At 35.6% G+C, this 17,483-nt stretch overlaps 1 protein-coding gene across 5 annotated transcripts in view; it reads left to right on the top strand.

Annotated features, from left to right (window-relative positions):
• The window catches only part of Lrriq1 (leucine rich repeats and IQ motif containing 1), a 149,605-nt gene that overhangs the window by 98,346 nt on the left and 33,776 nt on the right, over positions 1 to 17,483 (top strand). For all 5 annotated transcript variants that reach the window (XM_069989392.1, XM_069989370.1, XM_069989399.1 and 2 more), the window contains exon 24: positions 15,201 to 15,333. In XM_069989392.1, the coding sequence (XP_069845493.1) occupies positions 15,201 to 15,333 (133 nt within the window). The remainder of the gene's footprint in view (positions 1 to 15,200; positions 15,334 to 17,483) is intronic.

Raw genomic sequence — 17,483 nt, forward strand, 5'->3', positions numbered from 1 at the left:
TTGGAATCCAAGATACATACATATATGCATATATTTGTGTATGTATGCCTGCCTGTATGTGCATTTTATATGCTGGTTTGGGGGTTTGAATTCAGGGCCTACCCAATGTCCTTGAGCTTTTTCACTCAAGGCTAATGCTCCACCACTTGAGTTATAGTTCCACTTTCAGGTTTCCTGGTTAAGGATCAGAATCTCACAGTCTTTCTTGCCCAGGCTGGCTAATCATGATCCACACCCCTCAGCCTCCTGAATACAGGATAACAGGCATAGGTCACCAGTACCTGGCCTCCAAAGTATATTCTTAATATGAGTAGCTGTTGCAAAAAATAAAAGAACATAAGATGTCATTTGTTGAACAAATGGAATGTCATAAAGGGATTTTATGTATATCACTGTATATTTATGACATCCTTGAGAGACAAATGTAATTATTATCATTTTTTGAGAATGAAACTGGGGTCTTGAATTTATGTAAAAGAATAACTAGAGTTTGAACTTACACCATCTCTTTGACTCTGAAGCCCATAATGTTTCTACTTCACCAAGAAGCTGTAGTTTCCCATGAACTACCCTTTAATGTATTTCTGAATATGGAAGCGAGTGACCTTTCATAATGTTCTTAATATATCAACTGCAGTAAATAACACAGAATTTCTTTTTCTCCTGTGGATAGCTTTTGGAAAATATGAAATAATTTTGAAATACAAGTTTCTGTATTTTGTCTCAGAGGATTTTGTCCATTTTTTTCTAAACATATTCAGATATTAAATTATGGGAATGACAAAACACAATAAACAATCTAGCCATAGAAAACTACATGTGAACTCGTTAGAAACCGCAGTGTTCCACAACTCTGTACTTTTCCTATGGCAAGTTCTTTCGGAAGAAGATATTTTTTCATACATTTGGAGAATGTATCTGTGACTATTCAGAGCATATGCTTTGCCAATATTAGTACAAACTACAATATATTTTGGCTACATATGTTTCCATGCTTCAAAAGTATTATGAAGCAGAATGTTTTTTACCTAAAGATAGAACATTTTTGCCCTTTTTGTTTTTTTCCTCTTAAAGCTTACATATAAATGCTTCAATGTGGTGGGGGGGGGTTTAGGTTTGTTTTCTTTATAAATTAGGAAAATGGAAATTAAGTATTTTTTAAATTCAAAATTAGTGATTGAAGACAATTCTCTATAACTGTCACCTGAGTATGGATCCCTAGCTCCACATTAAAAAAATATATCTATACACCAGCTAACCTTAAAAGAATTGCGAGTGTAATATAATGTTTTCCTCCATTGAAAAGAGTGTGTTTGTTTACAGAGAAATATAAAAGATAAGAATTCCCTAAGCATGGAGTTTCTCATTTATGATACAATCTTATCATACTCAGTACAATAGCTCCTTTACTCAGCTTTGGAAAAATGAGTGTGTGTATCCTTTCAATGAATCATTCTTGCTTTATGGAACCCTTTGAAATCTAATGTAAATTTATTCCCATCATTTTATTGATTCATTTTTTGTAAAGGTATTAATATCCAATAGTTAAGTAATTATCACCTATGAAGGGGTTTTTAGCGCACTATTTTAATACTATAATAATGTTTCTAACTTTATCCCCCAGTGGCTGCTTTTAAAATAGGCATTATGTGAATCGGCACAGACAAATCTTATCCTGGGAAGATTTATAATAATGAATGCTTTGAATATGTAGAAAATACAGAAAAGACTACACGAATTTTCTGACATAGAAGAGTTAATTTGAACAGGCATGTGAAAGTTGAGATTGATAAGAAATTATGATTTATAACTATAATCCTAGCTATTTAGGAAGTAGAGAACAGGAGGATTGCAGTTCGAGGCCAGCCTAGGTAAAACATTTTCAAGACTTCATTTCAACCAATAAAAAGCCAGGCGTGATGGTACATACCTGTCATTCCAGTGTATGGAAGGCAGACATAGGAGGATCATGGTCTATACTCGCCCAGACAAAAGGTGAGACCCTATTTGAAAATCACAGAATAAAAAATAGCAGTATGTGTGGATCAAATGGTGGTGTACCTATTTATCAAGGACAAGATCCTGAATGCAACCCTCAGTGCTACCAAAAAGATTCATTCTTTGTTAAAAACTCCAAGTTCAAGTTTAATTTACAAAATAACAATATGTGAATTTTGTAGCATGAGTCACCTCTATATATTTCACGGAATTGAAAAGAACCAACAGAAACAACAAATACCAAAATAACGCAAATAATTTAAATACTACAACTAGTAAGTGTGAATAATGAGACAGCTGTAAGCTTTCATTTTGGAGGAAATGCTTAGAAATGATTACAACAGAAGATGAGAAAGAACCAAATATAAGCAAAAGCTGAATTAGTCTTATTAAAGAAAAAATAAGTAGGTTTCTCTTTTTAGCAAAAATATCTCAAATAGGTGATCTTGAATGCTATAAAATAGAAAATTCATAGAGATGAAAATAAGTTGGAAAAATAAAGCATACACTACCAATAAAAAGAATATTAATATTTTAACTATGATAGAACTGTGTTGAGTCTAGATTTTTTTTTCAGTCGTGGGACTTGAACTCTGGGTCTGGGCACTGTCCCTCAGCTTTCAGTTCAAGGCTAGTGCTCTACCAGTTGAGCCACAGCGCCACTTCCTATTCTTTTTTGGTGGTTTACTGGAGATAAGACTTTCCTGCCCAGGCTGGCATTGAACTGTGATCCTCAGATCTCAGCCCCCTAAGTAGCTAGGATTATAGGTGTGAGCCACCAATGCACAGCAAATCTAGATTTTCGTAAAGAAAAGGAAAGAAAAGTTGATCATTTCAGATTCTGTTAGTTTAAAAGGTACGTTATGATTTTTAGTCTAAAGGCTAAGTGAATAGAGTTAATGACTATTACATGACTTTGAACATAATAATTGATCCCTAGACCCTTCCCCTCTTTCTGCTTCTTAGCCACAGAGATAATGAAGGTTCTGTCCACATCTGCTTCTCTGATGTTCTGCCCTAGCTGTTGGGATCAAGAGATTATAGACTAAACTCTCTGAAACCATAAGGCAAAAATCAAGTGGTTTTCTCATTTAAGTTGTTTTTGTCACCTATTCATGTGCAGCAATGCAAAAACTAGTTGAGAAAATTGATACTGAGAGAAAAACCTTCACTGTAACTAAAGGTCTAAAGCCTTTAGAACTAGTTTCTAGGAGGAATTGGGAAAGGTATAAGGATATGGCCAGAGGGATCCTAGAATGATGAATATTCACCTTAGTAATTCTAGTGGTAGCTCCTAAACTATAGAAATGCTAACAGCAAAAACTGTGATCAGGAGATTTGAGACAGGATTAAGGAATTAATTAGAAATTGGACTAGTAGTCATTTATGCCCATGCTGGCAAAGAACTTAGCTATATTTTATCTATGTCCTAACCCTTGGAAAGAGGATGACACTAAAGATAATAGTTGAAAAGTCCATGAGATTCTTATCTCCAATTAATCACCAAAAAGTCAGAGTAAATTATGGCTCAATTGGTAGAGCACAAGCCTCAAGCAGAAAAAGTGGCCAGGTGCTGAGTTCAAGCCCAATACTGGCACTAAATTAATTAATTAATTAATTAAAGAGATGACTCTAAAGGAAATGCTCTAATTAATTTGGTAAAGGACAAAATTTAGAGACAGTTCAATATTCAGCTGGTTGAATAGTTTTTGTTAACACCTTTTAGCCAAGTTTACAGCTCCACAAATGAGCAGAAGCTCTGTGTGGTGTGGCAGAATTTGATGACAAGAAATCCTAGGTTAAGACCAGCCCTGGCAAACCCTATCTCCAAAAGAAAATGCAAACATGTTTGAGACATGTCTCTGATGATAGGGCACCAGTATAGCTTGCCAGGGGTTCAATCCAAATCCCCAGAACCATGAATAAGAAAATACTGAGAGAGAGAAAGAGAGAGAGAGACAGAGACAGAGACAGAGACATGAAAAGGGGAAGGGCGGGAGAAGGGAAGGAAGAAAAGGAGAGAGGGAAGAAGGGAGGGAAGGAAGAGCTGAGGGAGGGAGGAAAAAGTCAGAGTAGAAAGACTTAGAAAACTTCCCATTTATTGAAAACTCACATAAATGAGAGGCTAAGCTATTGAAGAGGTTAGTGTCAGTGAAAAGAAGCCAAGTCTGTCACTGGGACAATAGGAAAGTTGTCTGTTTCTGCTTGTCTCAGACATACACTAGTTATTGCAAACAAGGGAAACCATGGGACCCATGTTTCTTCCGGCCTTCACTTAATATAATTTTTTTCCAAGTCTTTCCATTTCCTAACAAATGGGGCAATGTCATTCTTTCTGATGGAGGCATAGAATTCCATTCTGTATATATACTACATTTTCTTGATCCATTCATCTACTGAGGGGCATCTGGGTTGGTTCCATATTTTAGCTATGGTAAATAATGCTGCAATAAACATAGTTGTGCTGGTAGCTTTAGTATGGTCTTGTTTGTGATCATTCAGGTAAATGCCAAAAAGACATTATGTTGAAAAATGAACTTTACAACTTTGTAGGGGGGGGGATGGGAAGGGATGGGAAGGAGGTGACAACAATGCTTGATAAGAAATAGAAATGTACTCATTACCTTGCTCGTGTAATTGTAACCCCTCTGTAAGGTATTTTCACAATAAAAAAAAAAAAAAAAGAAAGAAAAAAAGAAAGTTATCTGCCTTGGGGAAATCCTCTGGAATTAGCTAGACCAACCAATAGAAGAACCTCTGAATAGACAGCTGGAGGCTAGGAAAGTGCAAACATTTAAAAGACTTTCCTTTGTAGAGGCGGGGCCTCCAGGCCATCCAGGTCACACACCAGATTGCCTGGGAAGTTATTTCCCAGAATTCCTCTCACTGGCTTCAGCTTTCCTGGGGATGAGCAGACACTGTAGCCACTATCCAAGAGGGTCTACTTACTGCCATAGCTGGCAAAAGACCTTTATTAAAATAATGCTAGATGTTCAGGCTTGTAAAATAAGAGTTACAGGGTCATGAAGACTCAAAGGGAAGTCTGAGAGAAGACCAGGCAATGTGTGACAGGGTCAGAATCAAAAGTAGTCCTAGGGAGGAGGATGTTGAGGGTGACTGAAGTCAAAACAACTTCAAAGATGCTTGGATGTTGGAGAAACCAGGAACTGAGAGTATTTGCCCAGGGTACCTACAGGCAATGAGTGTACCCAGACTGTGTGAGAGAGGTCATGCAGGCAGCCAACAGCAAGCGAAATGGCACAGCTTCCTCAACCCTTTGGATTTCACAACATACCCACCACACTTTCTGGATTCCAGACATTGAGCTGGAGAAGTGAACCTATCTCAATATTGCTTGGTAATTTCTTCTTATTTTCCTGTTCCACTGGAGCATATGATCAACGTAGTATATGTGGAAAATATGTAGGCTGCTTGTTTTTACAAGGGCTCACAGACTTGTCTCTCATAGTAGACTTCAAACTTGTTGTTTTGAAGAATGTTGAAAGTTGATTGGACTTGGGGAATACTTGGAATGAACTGAATTCATTCTGGACTATGAGACCACCGTGAGTCTTTGGAGGATCTAGGCAGAATACTATGCTTTGAATATGAAATATCCTAACATGCTTCTGTATTCAATTCTGGGTCTCCAGGTGGAAGTGCCATTTGGAGAGGTGGTAGAATCTTGAAGAAGCAGTGCCTAGCTGAAGAGAGGGCTTGTCCCACAGGGGCAAGTCTTTGAAGGGGTGCACTCTTTTCCTCTGCACTCATCATCTGCTTTCTTTTCCTTTTCCTTCCTGTCAAAAATAAGGTGAAGAAATGCCTCTATCACAGGTTCCCTCTGCCAGATTATTATGCCCAGGCATTTGTGACAAGTATCTATGGAGTGAACACTCTGAATCCAAGAGCCAAAGTGTATCTTTCCTATTTTAAGTTGCTCATGTCAGAAGCCAAGCAGGATGGCACATACCTGCAATTGTAATAACTCGAGACAAACATAAGGGGATTAATAATAATAACAACAAAATGAAACAAATAAAACAACAAAATTTATAATAACAATAACAAAAGCAAAAAGACAAGTGACATGTCTCAATCAAGAGTGAAAAGCACAGTAGATTCAAGCTTCAGTGCCACCAAGATTTTTAAAAATTTAAATGTGTCTTATTTTCATGTCAGAAATTTTGTCACAATGATGAGAAAATGCTTTTAATACTTATAAAGTAGTATGACACAACTGCAAAAATAATATGAATAGAAATGGTGTACCAAGGAGAGGAGAAATGTCCAAATCTATACTGGAAGATTTTTAACACCATTTCTTCCAGTAATTTATAGAATAAAATTTAAAAAGGATATCATCTGATAAATGGACTTAAACACATGCTATCTTGTACATAAAAGTAACACTTATCAAAATTCAACTTACCGTGGCCACAAATCATGTCTCCAAAATTTTTCTGTAGTGAATCCAGTGGTGAATCCAATGGTATAAGTGAATGATATTAAGATAAATGGGAAAAATCTCATTCAGATGGAAATAAACAACACACTTGGGGGGGGAACATAAGTAAAAGAAAGCAGACTGAATTTTAAACATTAACTATGTGGTAGCAAAAATAATTATGTTTTAAAAGAACAATAGTGAAATCGAAAAAATATAGCATCAGTAAAGCTAAAATTATTTTGTCAGGAATCTGAAGTGTACAACTGCACAAAAAAATGGATGGGAATGGTATTTATGTGGTGTCTGTGACTATATTATTTTGCTAGTCAAGGTATTCACATCATCACTCTCCATTATTTTGTTGAGTGGACCCAAGTTTGGATGGCCCATCATATTAACACTCCCTGGGGGAGTTTAGGTTAGACAGAGGACTATTTTCCAAGGATAATTAAATTGAGAGGTGAAACAGGAGAGAATCATGTCAAAAGAACCTCCTTCATGGTTATTACGAACCAATTGCTTATTGAAAATAAAGACAATTAGGACCATATACTTGTCTTATCTCTTAGAAATTGATTTTTCTTTTATGGAAGAAACACAAAACTCCTTATATATTATGAAACAACATACTTTTTTTTAAAGTATCTGTTCCAAATTTAGGATTTTTGTAAGGAGGACTGCAACATTCACCTTCACAAAACTGCTTTGCCTCTGTTTGGGGTTAATACTGTACTGTTTTCCTTAAGCCAGTGATTGCTGAGAATCTTGAGCTAACTGAAGTTTAGAGACCCATGCAGGTAGCTTCTCCCATACAGGTGAAGTGAATCCTAGCCTGTGCCAAATGAGATAGTATTAAGGAAAATGTCATTTTCCTTAAAAAAAAAATAAGAATATTACATCAGTTATTAGATTCTGTACTACATTTATTTCATAGTACTGTCATATTTATTGGAAGATGAGAAGGGTAAGACAAAGAGAAGGAAAATAATTGGTATAACATCACAAACTTTTGCATGTAAAATCTATTTTACTAAGTCCTTTCCCAGGCAGCTCCAAAAGGGATGAGATATAGCACCTACTTTTATGGACTATGGAAAATCAGTGTTGTGCCAGATTCGTAGGATTTAATAATGATTTTAAGCCTTATGATGACAGAGTAGTTCTAAAACCAATATCCTGTGAACACGTAAGCTATTAGCATTACTTAGAAATGAATGCATTCCAGGGTAGAGGCAGGATCAGTATTACTGATTTCTCTTTTTGCCTTAGGCTCTGATGAAGCTTGGAACAGCACTGTTACTACCTCTGTCTGTATTCACTTTGGTATTTTGTTCCTCATGGATTTTGTTTGATAACATTGCAGTCAATTAGGAGACTTAGCCTCCTCCCTGGGTCTTTTGCCAGTTCTTCAGTTTTGTTCCTAAAGCAAGTGACTCACTTGTCTCACTCAGCCTTGGTGATAGCAAGGATGAAAGATATGTTCATTTACATAGAATTTGAATAACCAAGGATGGTATTTTTTTTCCTGAATTATGTGGCTGTCATTAGAAAAGGTGAAGTACTGTTTGTATTACATGAGGAAGATATTTGCAAGGAGATATAGCTCAAACCAAATTTTAAAAAAAAACATGGTAACAGATACTATCCTTTAAGTGTAACTTTGCACAACAGAGGACATTATAATTGCAGGATAAAAGTTACATACACTTTATGAAGGGATTTTCCTGTTATTCCAGAGGGATTCAGTGAAACCTAGCAATTTTATATTGAAAATAAGCTTCCACAATCCAAATATTTTAAAGATAATTTGCTTAGCTTAGCTTTTATTTTGCTTTCATAATGGTCATTCATGTCTCTTATGTACTATTCCTCCCCAAAAAGACCTTGTCTTAAAAAGAAAAAAAAATCAAATGTTAAAACTAACCAAACTTTTCATTCTATTACTTTGTTTACCCTCACTGCCACAAAATATACTGAAATATGTAAAGAAATGATTAATGCTGAAATTAGCCTTTGACCTTGCATCTAGCTTTTGGCTGTAGTCCCAAATTTTCTGTTTTTAAACTTTTGTACTGACAATCCTCTTTTCCCCCATGAAGTCATTTTTCCTCAGTGGTCAATTACACATAGACTTAAGTGTATTTTTTAAAGAATGGGGATGTTGCTTGTCACACACAAATGGCTCTCAGAGAGTTATTGGTTTCCTGCCAGGCCTGTCAACTTTCCAGCAGTAGATTGGACTGGTTAAGGAAGAAGCCATAAACAGCCTATCAACAAGTATTTATATAGACGTTAATAAAATTAAAATTCTCTTGGCATCACATTTTTGCCAAATTCCAGTTCTAGTTGACTTTTTATTTGTGAGGTATGATGCAATAGCTTTTTTTTAATAAACACACTTAGACCATGTATATTTTATAATTAAATTTTTAGTATTTTCAGCCTCACCGTTATTCAGAATTTAAAAGCAGATTTCCCATCATGTAAAGACAGATTTTACTTAGCCACAAGCATGTCCTTCCAAAGCTTTTCATAAAGAAATGAACTCATTTCTATCCACGAAACCAAAAATACTTTAAAATTATATTACTAAGAAAAGCCATTAGGGGAAAAGGAAATAGTCCTGGGAAAGTTAGCATATGTATTAAAAATTTAAATACTTAGCTTATTTTTGGTGTACCTTAAATGATAATTAAATCTTAATCACCCATTTATGAAATATTATGCTACATTAAAATTTAGTAAAGCGATTTATTTGAAGCATATGGGTTCAGTAAATACTTTTAATTTGCTTTTCATCAAAAAAGAATAATATTTTCATTAATTTTAAAATTATTTCATTTTTTAGTGAACTTCTTAAACTGACTTCCTCTAAGATGACTTCCTCTACATCTTAGGAGTAATCTTTTTGGTTCTGTATTTCAATTTGCTGTCTTCAATTTTCCATGTTTATCCAATCTAATTATGACTTTGAAAGCTAAAACTTCTATTATAAGTAAATTAATTACCAGGCCTGGTGGCTCATGCCTGTAATCTTAGCTACTCAGGAGGCTGAAATATGAAGATCACAGTTCAAAGCCAGCATGGGCAGGTAAGTCCATGAGACTCTTAACTCCAGTTAACAAGCAGAAAACCAGAAATGGCACTGTGGCTCAAAGTGATAAAGTGCTAATCTTTCAGCAAAAGAGTTCAAGGATAATGCCCAGACCTCGAGTTCAAGCCCCAAAACTGACCCCCCCCCACAAAAAAGTAAGTTGACAAGGTTTAGAAATGTTATTGCCCATAATACATAGTTGTCTACGTGCTAAAAATCTCTACTACCTAGCCCTACTTTTCAAAGAATACAAAGAGATTTAATCAACTGTGACCCTACATTTCACCAATATCTTCTAAGCACCATTGTGTTATCAAGAACTAATATTAAGCCTGGAGCTGCTAGTAGTTCACACCAATAACTCCTAGCTACTTTGGGGAAGCTGAAACATTACGGATCATGAAGAGGTATGCTAGTCATTTTTATATCACTATGACAAAAATTGCTGAGTTAATTATTTCAAAGGATGGAGGATCCGTAGACTTCAGTCTGTTCATTTGGGGATGAAGTCAGGCAAAACATCATGGAGGGAAGCATGAGGTAGAAAAGAGCAGCTTACCTTCTGGCAAGCAGGAAGCAGAAAGAACAAATAGGCATAGTGACAAGATACTCACTTCAAGAGCCCACAGTAACTACTTCCCTCTTCTGATTCCAACTCCTACGGATAGTCTATTCCGTTTGAATATATTAATGGAGCAGTCCAATAATGACGTTAGAGCCCTCATAAACCAGCCAGCTATCAACAATGCTGCATTGAGAAGAAGCCTTCAACCTGTGTCTTTGGGGAACATTCTAGATTGAAACTATGAATAAAAGGCGTCAGATGCTTGCCTCAGAAAGAGAGAACAAGGAGAACTGAATATAAACAGGAATCATTTTACAGAGAGTGAGACTAAGAATAAGATGAAGCCAGGGTAGAAGTCCAGAGAAAAGCCTTGGTATAAAAGAGATAGCAAAGAAAGACGGGATCTTGAAAGAAAGATTGGAGGAAAGCAGAAGACAGGGGAAAACAAAGTCCAGAGAAAAACAAGGTTCTTAAGCAGGAAAGGATAACATTATACAAAACACTATAGAAATCAGTAAAATAATAACCTCAAAAAAATCTTGAAAGTACTGTGACTTATGCACAGGTCCAATGAAAAGTCAGCATGAGGATGCCACATGGACATATTGGACTTGATATTAGTCAAGGAAGTCAATAGAGGTTTGTTAAGAAGTTTGTCTGCTTAAGAAAGGGAATACAAGACAGTAGCTGGATGAAGAGTTAAAAACATTCCCAGAATTACTGTAAATGTGGAAGAAAAGGAAACACTGATAGCAAGACATTCTAGATGATATGAGAAGACTGGGAGAACATTGAGGATCTCAGACTTAGACATGGAGAGCTCTTGTAATAAAGGTACCTGTACATGTCCCATATAAAATTGCTCATTCCTGTTCATATTGAACTTGAATTAAAATGGTGTGGAATAGATGAGGGGGAACAGATTAGACGGAAAGAGGGGGCATCTAGGAGGTAAACCAGATCTGTTTTCTTTGTAAGTAATGAGTAGCCAGGGCTAGCTACAGAAAGTCTGTGGGTAGCTTGGAAATTGAGGAGGCAAATCAGATTTTAGGGACATGAGGATAATAAGTACAAGGTGTGTTTCTGAAGTTCAGATAAAGTTGTGAGATACTTTCAGGAGTAAGAAGTTGACAATAACTAGTTCTCTATTAAAGAAGCCCTATCTGTCTAGCCAAGTATCATGAGAAACAAGCACAGTACCCGCTATAGAATAGAGGTACTTCAATACATGTACAATCAGGAGTGCCAATGTCTAGATACTGTATGAATTGAAAGGAGGTACTCCCAATCTGATGTCTGAAAGATCTGCAGAGAAAAGTGTTTTATGAATATGTCTGAAGAAAATGGCCTATGGAAATGAATGCAGTAGAGAAGTCAACAGGGAATAAATATGTGCATTTCAGACCTTATTAGGAAGTATAATTTCTATTTAGCAAAATCAGATTATGGTAAATTAATGAAGGAATGAAAAGTGTAACAAAAAGTAACTGAATCCATTTCTGTTTAAGGAACTACATTGTGAATGTGAACATATTGGTAGAGTCTAGAATTCATCACTGAAATTGTATGTCCTATATAACATATTAAGTTGGGTCATACAGATCCATAAATTATAAAAACAAGGTCCTATACAGTTTGGAAAATATTTAGCATATGTGTACATTTGCATGCCTAAAGAAAAGGATTTATTTTTTTTTTTTTTTTGGTCTGTTGTGGGGCTTGAACTCTGGGCCTGGGCACTGCCCCTCAGCTCTTCAGCTCAAGGTGAACACTCTATCACTTTAGACACAGCACTATTTCCTGTTTTCTGGTGGTTAATTGGAGATAAAAGTCTCATTAACTTTCCTACTTCAGGCTGGCTTTGAACCATGATCCTCAGATCTCAGCCTCCTGAGTAGCTAGGGTTACAGGTGTGAGCCACTGGCATCTGGCTAAGATTTACTTTTAAAAAGTACAGTAGAAACAAAAACCAATCAATAGGGAAGGGAATATACTTATACTAGAAAGAGCAGAGAAAGAACTTATGGTTAGTTTAAAACAAAATGAAGGCTGGGGTCCAGTGATTCATGCCTATAATGCTAGCCACTCAGCCTGCTGAGATCTGAGGCTCAGGGGTCTAAAATAGTCTGGGGAGACAAATGTGAGAAACTCCTATCTCCAACAAAGAGCCAGAAAGTGGAGGTCATAGCTCAAGTGGTAGAATGCTGGCCATTAAGAAGGAAAAAAACAATAACAACAAGATGGATTGCCATCTTGTTCAAGGTGAGACTTGAACTCAAGTCTCACCTACACAAAGGAAGAAAGAAAGGTTAAGAAAGAGAAAAGGAAGGAAAGTTAAGAAATAAAAAAGGAAGGAAAAAGAAAAAGAAAAGAGAAAGAAAATATTAAAGAGCAAAAAAAGAACATGCTGAAATTGAAATGTGTCTGGACCTGGGCATTAGTACTAGTAGGAAGACAGACAAATGGAGAGGAGGAAGAAGGGGGAATTTGGTCAGAATAATCTGCATATACCTGTGGAAATGGAGCAAGGGACTTTGATGACACACCGTGTGAGAAAGAAAAAGGAAAGAGAAGGATGGAAGATATGACTGATTACAATGTATTATATAAATGAATAGACATGTGAACACAGAATCACCTTTTACAATGAATTAATGCTCAGAGTCTATGTCAGGTTGCAGAGATATGTAAAATAAGAAGTCTTACAAAATTATTTTCTTATAAATAAATAATTTGTATTTATAAATAAAGAAGCATATACAAAGAATACTATAACAAAGATAGCAAAAGTCATTTGCCAGATGCTATTGGCTTACCTTGTAATGCTGGTTATTTAGAGGGTTGAGATCTGAGGTTCACAGACAGCTCAATGCCAGCCCAGGCAGAAAAGTCTGTGAGACTCTACCTCCAATAGCTGGAAGTGGAGCTGTGACGTAAGAGGCACAGCTTTAGCCTTGAGCAAAAAAGCTAAGGGATAGTGCCTAGGCCCTATTTAAGCACTAATATTGGCATGTCACGCACACACAAACACACTCAAACACATAAAACTTTTTTCTCAGGTTCCTGATTGAGAAAATAAGCAAGAATAGAGAAGTAGGAAAGGACATAGGTAAAGGCTTTATCAGTCTTCAGACCGAATGATGCTTTCTTTACTACTGAAAGGAGAGCTTTACTAAATAGGCTGGCTAAATGAATACCTAACAAATAATCCAGGTCTTCATTATTCTCTCTACACACTAATCTATGCTTTTGGAATAAAATGATTAATATTAATTGGATCCTTGGAGTGAAATCTTTCCTCTTTACTTTGGGAATTGTTCAGAACATTGTCTGTGTTCTGATGTAAAAGCCACTTAAGGTTTATGAAGTGTTATTGTAGACTTGAAGAAAACATTCAAAACACAAGTGTTTTAAAAAGTAACTGTTGGATGCTGGAGGGGATGTGGACAGAAAGGAACCTTACTTCATTGTTGGTGGGAATGAAAACTTGTTCAACCACTTTGGAAAGCAGTATGGAGGTTCCTCAAAAGACTTCACATAGATCTCCCCTATGATCCAGCAATCCCACTTTGGGGCATTTACCCAAATGTTTACAAACAAGACCACACTAAAGCTACCAGCACAACTATGTTTATTGCAGCATTATTTACCATAGCTAAGATATGGAACCAACCCAGATGCCCCTCAGTAGATGAATGGATCAAGAAAATGTGGTATATATACACAATAGAATTTTATGCCTCCATCAGAAAGAATGACATTTCCCCATTTGTTAGGAAATGGAAAGGTTTGGAAAAAATTATATTAAGTGAAGTAAGCCAGGCCCAAAGAAACATAGGTCCCATGGTTTCCCTTATTTGCATTATCTAGTATAGGGTATGAGTCAAGCGGAAAAGGTCAGATAATGTGATGTTAGGAAAATGAACCCTTAAATATGTATTTTAATGTTTTCGTTTCTTTCATGCATGTGTGTCTAACGCATTTATAAGATTATTTCTTTGTTGCTTTGTATGTCCCTCCCCCACAGTGTAACCCCCGCTTTCACTATATTTGATGTCAGTATAACATGTGGAGGACAAACAAGTCGTTTAAGGATTCAGGTGGACCTGTTGCAACAATGAGAAGTACAAAATGTCATGTCAAAACCAGCTTTACAATGTCGGTGTGGGGGGGGGAGGGGGTATGATTGTGTGGGGGGAAGGGGGGTGGCTGGGAAGGGAGGTGAAGGGTAAACAAAGGATGAGGCTGCAATGCTTGGTAAGAAATGTATGCATTATCCTGCCCATGTAATTGTAACCCCTCTGTACAGTATGTTCTCAAATAAAATAAAATAAAATTTTAAATTTAAAAAAAATAAAAAATAAATAAAAAGTAACTGTTGCTAGAATATGCCACTATTTAAAAACAAAGGCAGAGATGATTTTTAACTAAAGTACACTTGTCATAAGGGTATATTCGATATATTAAGCATAGGTAAATCTCTAACCTGGGTCTCTATTGATCATCAATCTTTATATTTTGAAGATTTAATTTCATTTTTCCTTCATTAAAAATTATATATGTGTGTGTATATATAATTTAACTTTCCCATCTTCTATGTTTTCCATACCTATGTCTTTGTAATACTTTCATGTCATTGAAATGAATCATAAGCAATGTTCCCTGAAATATGACATATATGATTACCATGTGTTAGGCATGCATGAGAACTTAACAGTGACACAGAAAAAAACTTATTATTTTATGTAGTTAATGTACACTAGTAATGAACTACACCTTATATAACACATATATATATACTTTTCATATTAGAATAATGCTACTGTCTATAAAAATAACTAAATTTCCTAATTGAAAACTAAAGTCCTAGCATTCTTAAATGATAGATATATTGAATCACTTCCTTCATTTTTCAAATTGGGGGGTTTAAGCTCAAGTAGAAAATGTAATTTTAAGTGATTGACAATATTTTTCCTACAGACGATTTAGTCACTATGATTTAGTCAGTTTCATAGGATGAAATTTTTATCCTCAGTGGAATTGTCTGTGAAGATTTGCTCTCTTCAAATAACAGATATACCATACTGCTTCCCCAGCTAAGGAAGAAGACTTAATTCAAAAGGACACCTCTGCAAATGAAAGATTAGAACGGAGAAGAGAATACACATACCAATGGCTTCACACACAAGTTGGGATTCATGGAACAACTAGTTCCAGAAATATGAAATGGTGAGGTCATTTCCTTTAAATTAGATTTTTGTATTGTAAACATATCTTGAAAAGTGAAACCTAGGTTAATTGTGCTAAAACAAACAAGACTTTATAGCCAAAGGCAAACACCACGTTGCCAGGTTATAAAAGGGCCTTTCTCATAGAATCAATTTAATTGTTCTTTGTATTTTCACCATGAAATATTTGAGAAGAGCTCAATTCTGTAATGCATAAAATGAAAAGATGAGCTATACAAACCATTCTGATTTATAAAGTAAAAGTATGATAACTATACAATTTTTCTAAGTATATATATGTGTTATATTTTATATTTTAGTTTTTATTATTTATAAATTTAACAGTTAAAATTCTAGATTAATCCATTTATATATGATGAATTTTATCAATTTAAATCCTCTTAAAAGATGGGACTAATATGAAAGCAAAAATGATAATGGAATTAAATCTTTTATAGTCTGAATTATATCCTGTTTTATTGTGAAAAGGAATATAGAAACAAAGTATGTGAGAATTTTTACTTTTATATATAGTTTTTATTTGTATTCAAGTCAATGCAAATACAATTTTTATGTGTGTACTTAGCAATTTTGCTTAAAATTCAAAGAGCAGTTTTAGAACTATAAATAAATATTGTAGAGTTCATCACTACCCACCTATATTAAGCCATAGGGTCTTCTGCAAAAAGCCAAAAGTATAGATGTAGCATAATATAAAAAAAGAACAAATATTTTCAGTATCAATTTTAGATATACTCAAACATTTAGTAACATCACTTACTAAGAATTCTTTATTTGAATTAATGGAACAATAATCATTTGTTCATGTGATTTCTATATTGAAAACATAATAGCAGGGCAGGGTATGTGGCTTAGTAGTAGAGTACATGCTTAGTGATAGAGATATAGAATGCATGAAGCTCTGGGTTCGATTCCTCAATACCACATAAACAGAAAAAGCCAGAAGTAGTGCTGTGGCTCAGGTGGTAGCGTGCTAGCAAAAGCAGTCAGAGACAGCACCTAGGCCCTGAGTTCAAGCCCCAGGACTGGGGGGAAAAAGGGGGAAAAAGTATAAAATATTAAGGAATAGATTTTAATATTTTAAGAAAAACTGTTTTCAAAAGGCAGATGTTTTTTAAAAGTCAAATGTCAGCCAGAGGCCGGAGACTACTCAAGAGGCTGAGATCTGAGGATTAAGGTTCAAAGCCAACCTGGGCAGAAAAGTCTGTGAGACTCTTAGCTCCAGTAAACTTCTCAGAAAAGGCCAGATGTGGTGCTAAGGCTCAAGTAGTAGAGTGCTAGTCTGGATTACAAAGAAGCTCAGGGACAGCCCCAGGACTGGGGGTGGGAGGCAGGAAGTAAAATGTCACTATACTGTCACTATAGGAGCTCATTACAGTCATTAAATGCAATAAATACCGTAGAGCTATTTTTTAATAAGAAGCTTTGTATTTCTGAAATGACAACATATATGCAGAAGCAAAATATTCAAGATTTCTCCTATTGACTAACCATAATTGTTACATCTTGCAGCTTTTTTCCTTTGGTTATATTTCAAAACGAAGGTGGCATTGCTGGTGCTGGTGGCTCACTCATATAATCCTAGCTACTCTGGAGGCTGAGCTCTGAGGATACAGTTTCAAAGCCAGCCTATATGCGAAAGTCCATGAGACTTTATCTACTATTAAGCATCAAAAAAGATGGGAAGGGATGGGAAGGGGAAACAAAGGAGGAGGCAACAATGCTTGATAAGAAATGTACTCATTACCTTACCCATGTAACTGTAACCCCTCTGTATGGTATTTTCACAATTAAAAAAAAAAAAAAAGCCTGGAGTGGCACTGTGGATCAAGTGGGAGAGAATTAGCCTTGAGCCAAAAATCTCAAGGACAGTGCCCAGGCCCAGTATTTAAGGCCCAGGACCAGTACTTAATAAAAGCGGGGGGGGGGGGAGGATTGTACCAAATTGTTATTTTATGTAATTTGGATAACTATGGAAAGATGTGAATTTGTGTTTAACCTTATGTATAACCTAATTTATAAAGAACTAGTGTTTCCACTCTATACATAGTCCTAACTCCAAGTTTGTTTCCTTTGGACATTTCTTTCATATTCCTTCACATTTACATTATAATATTTCCTTTTTTCATT

This window comes from Dipodomys merriami, unplaced genomic scaffold (genome assembly GCF_024711535.1).
Source record: "Dipodomys merriami isolate MVZ:Mamm:240054 unplaced genomic scaffold, mDipMer1.0.p SCAF_10, whole genome shotgun sequence".
Lineage (NCBI taxonomy): Eukaryota > Metazoa > Chordata > Mammalia > Rodentia > Heteromyidae > Dipodomys > Dipodomys merriami.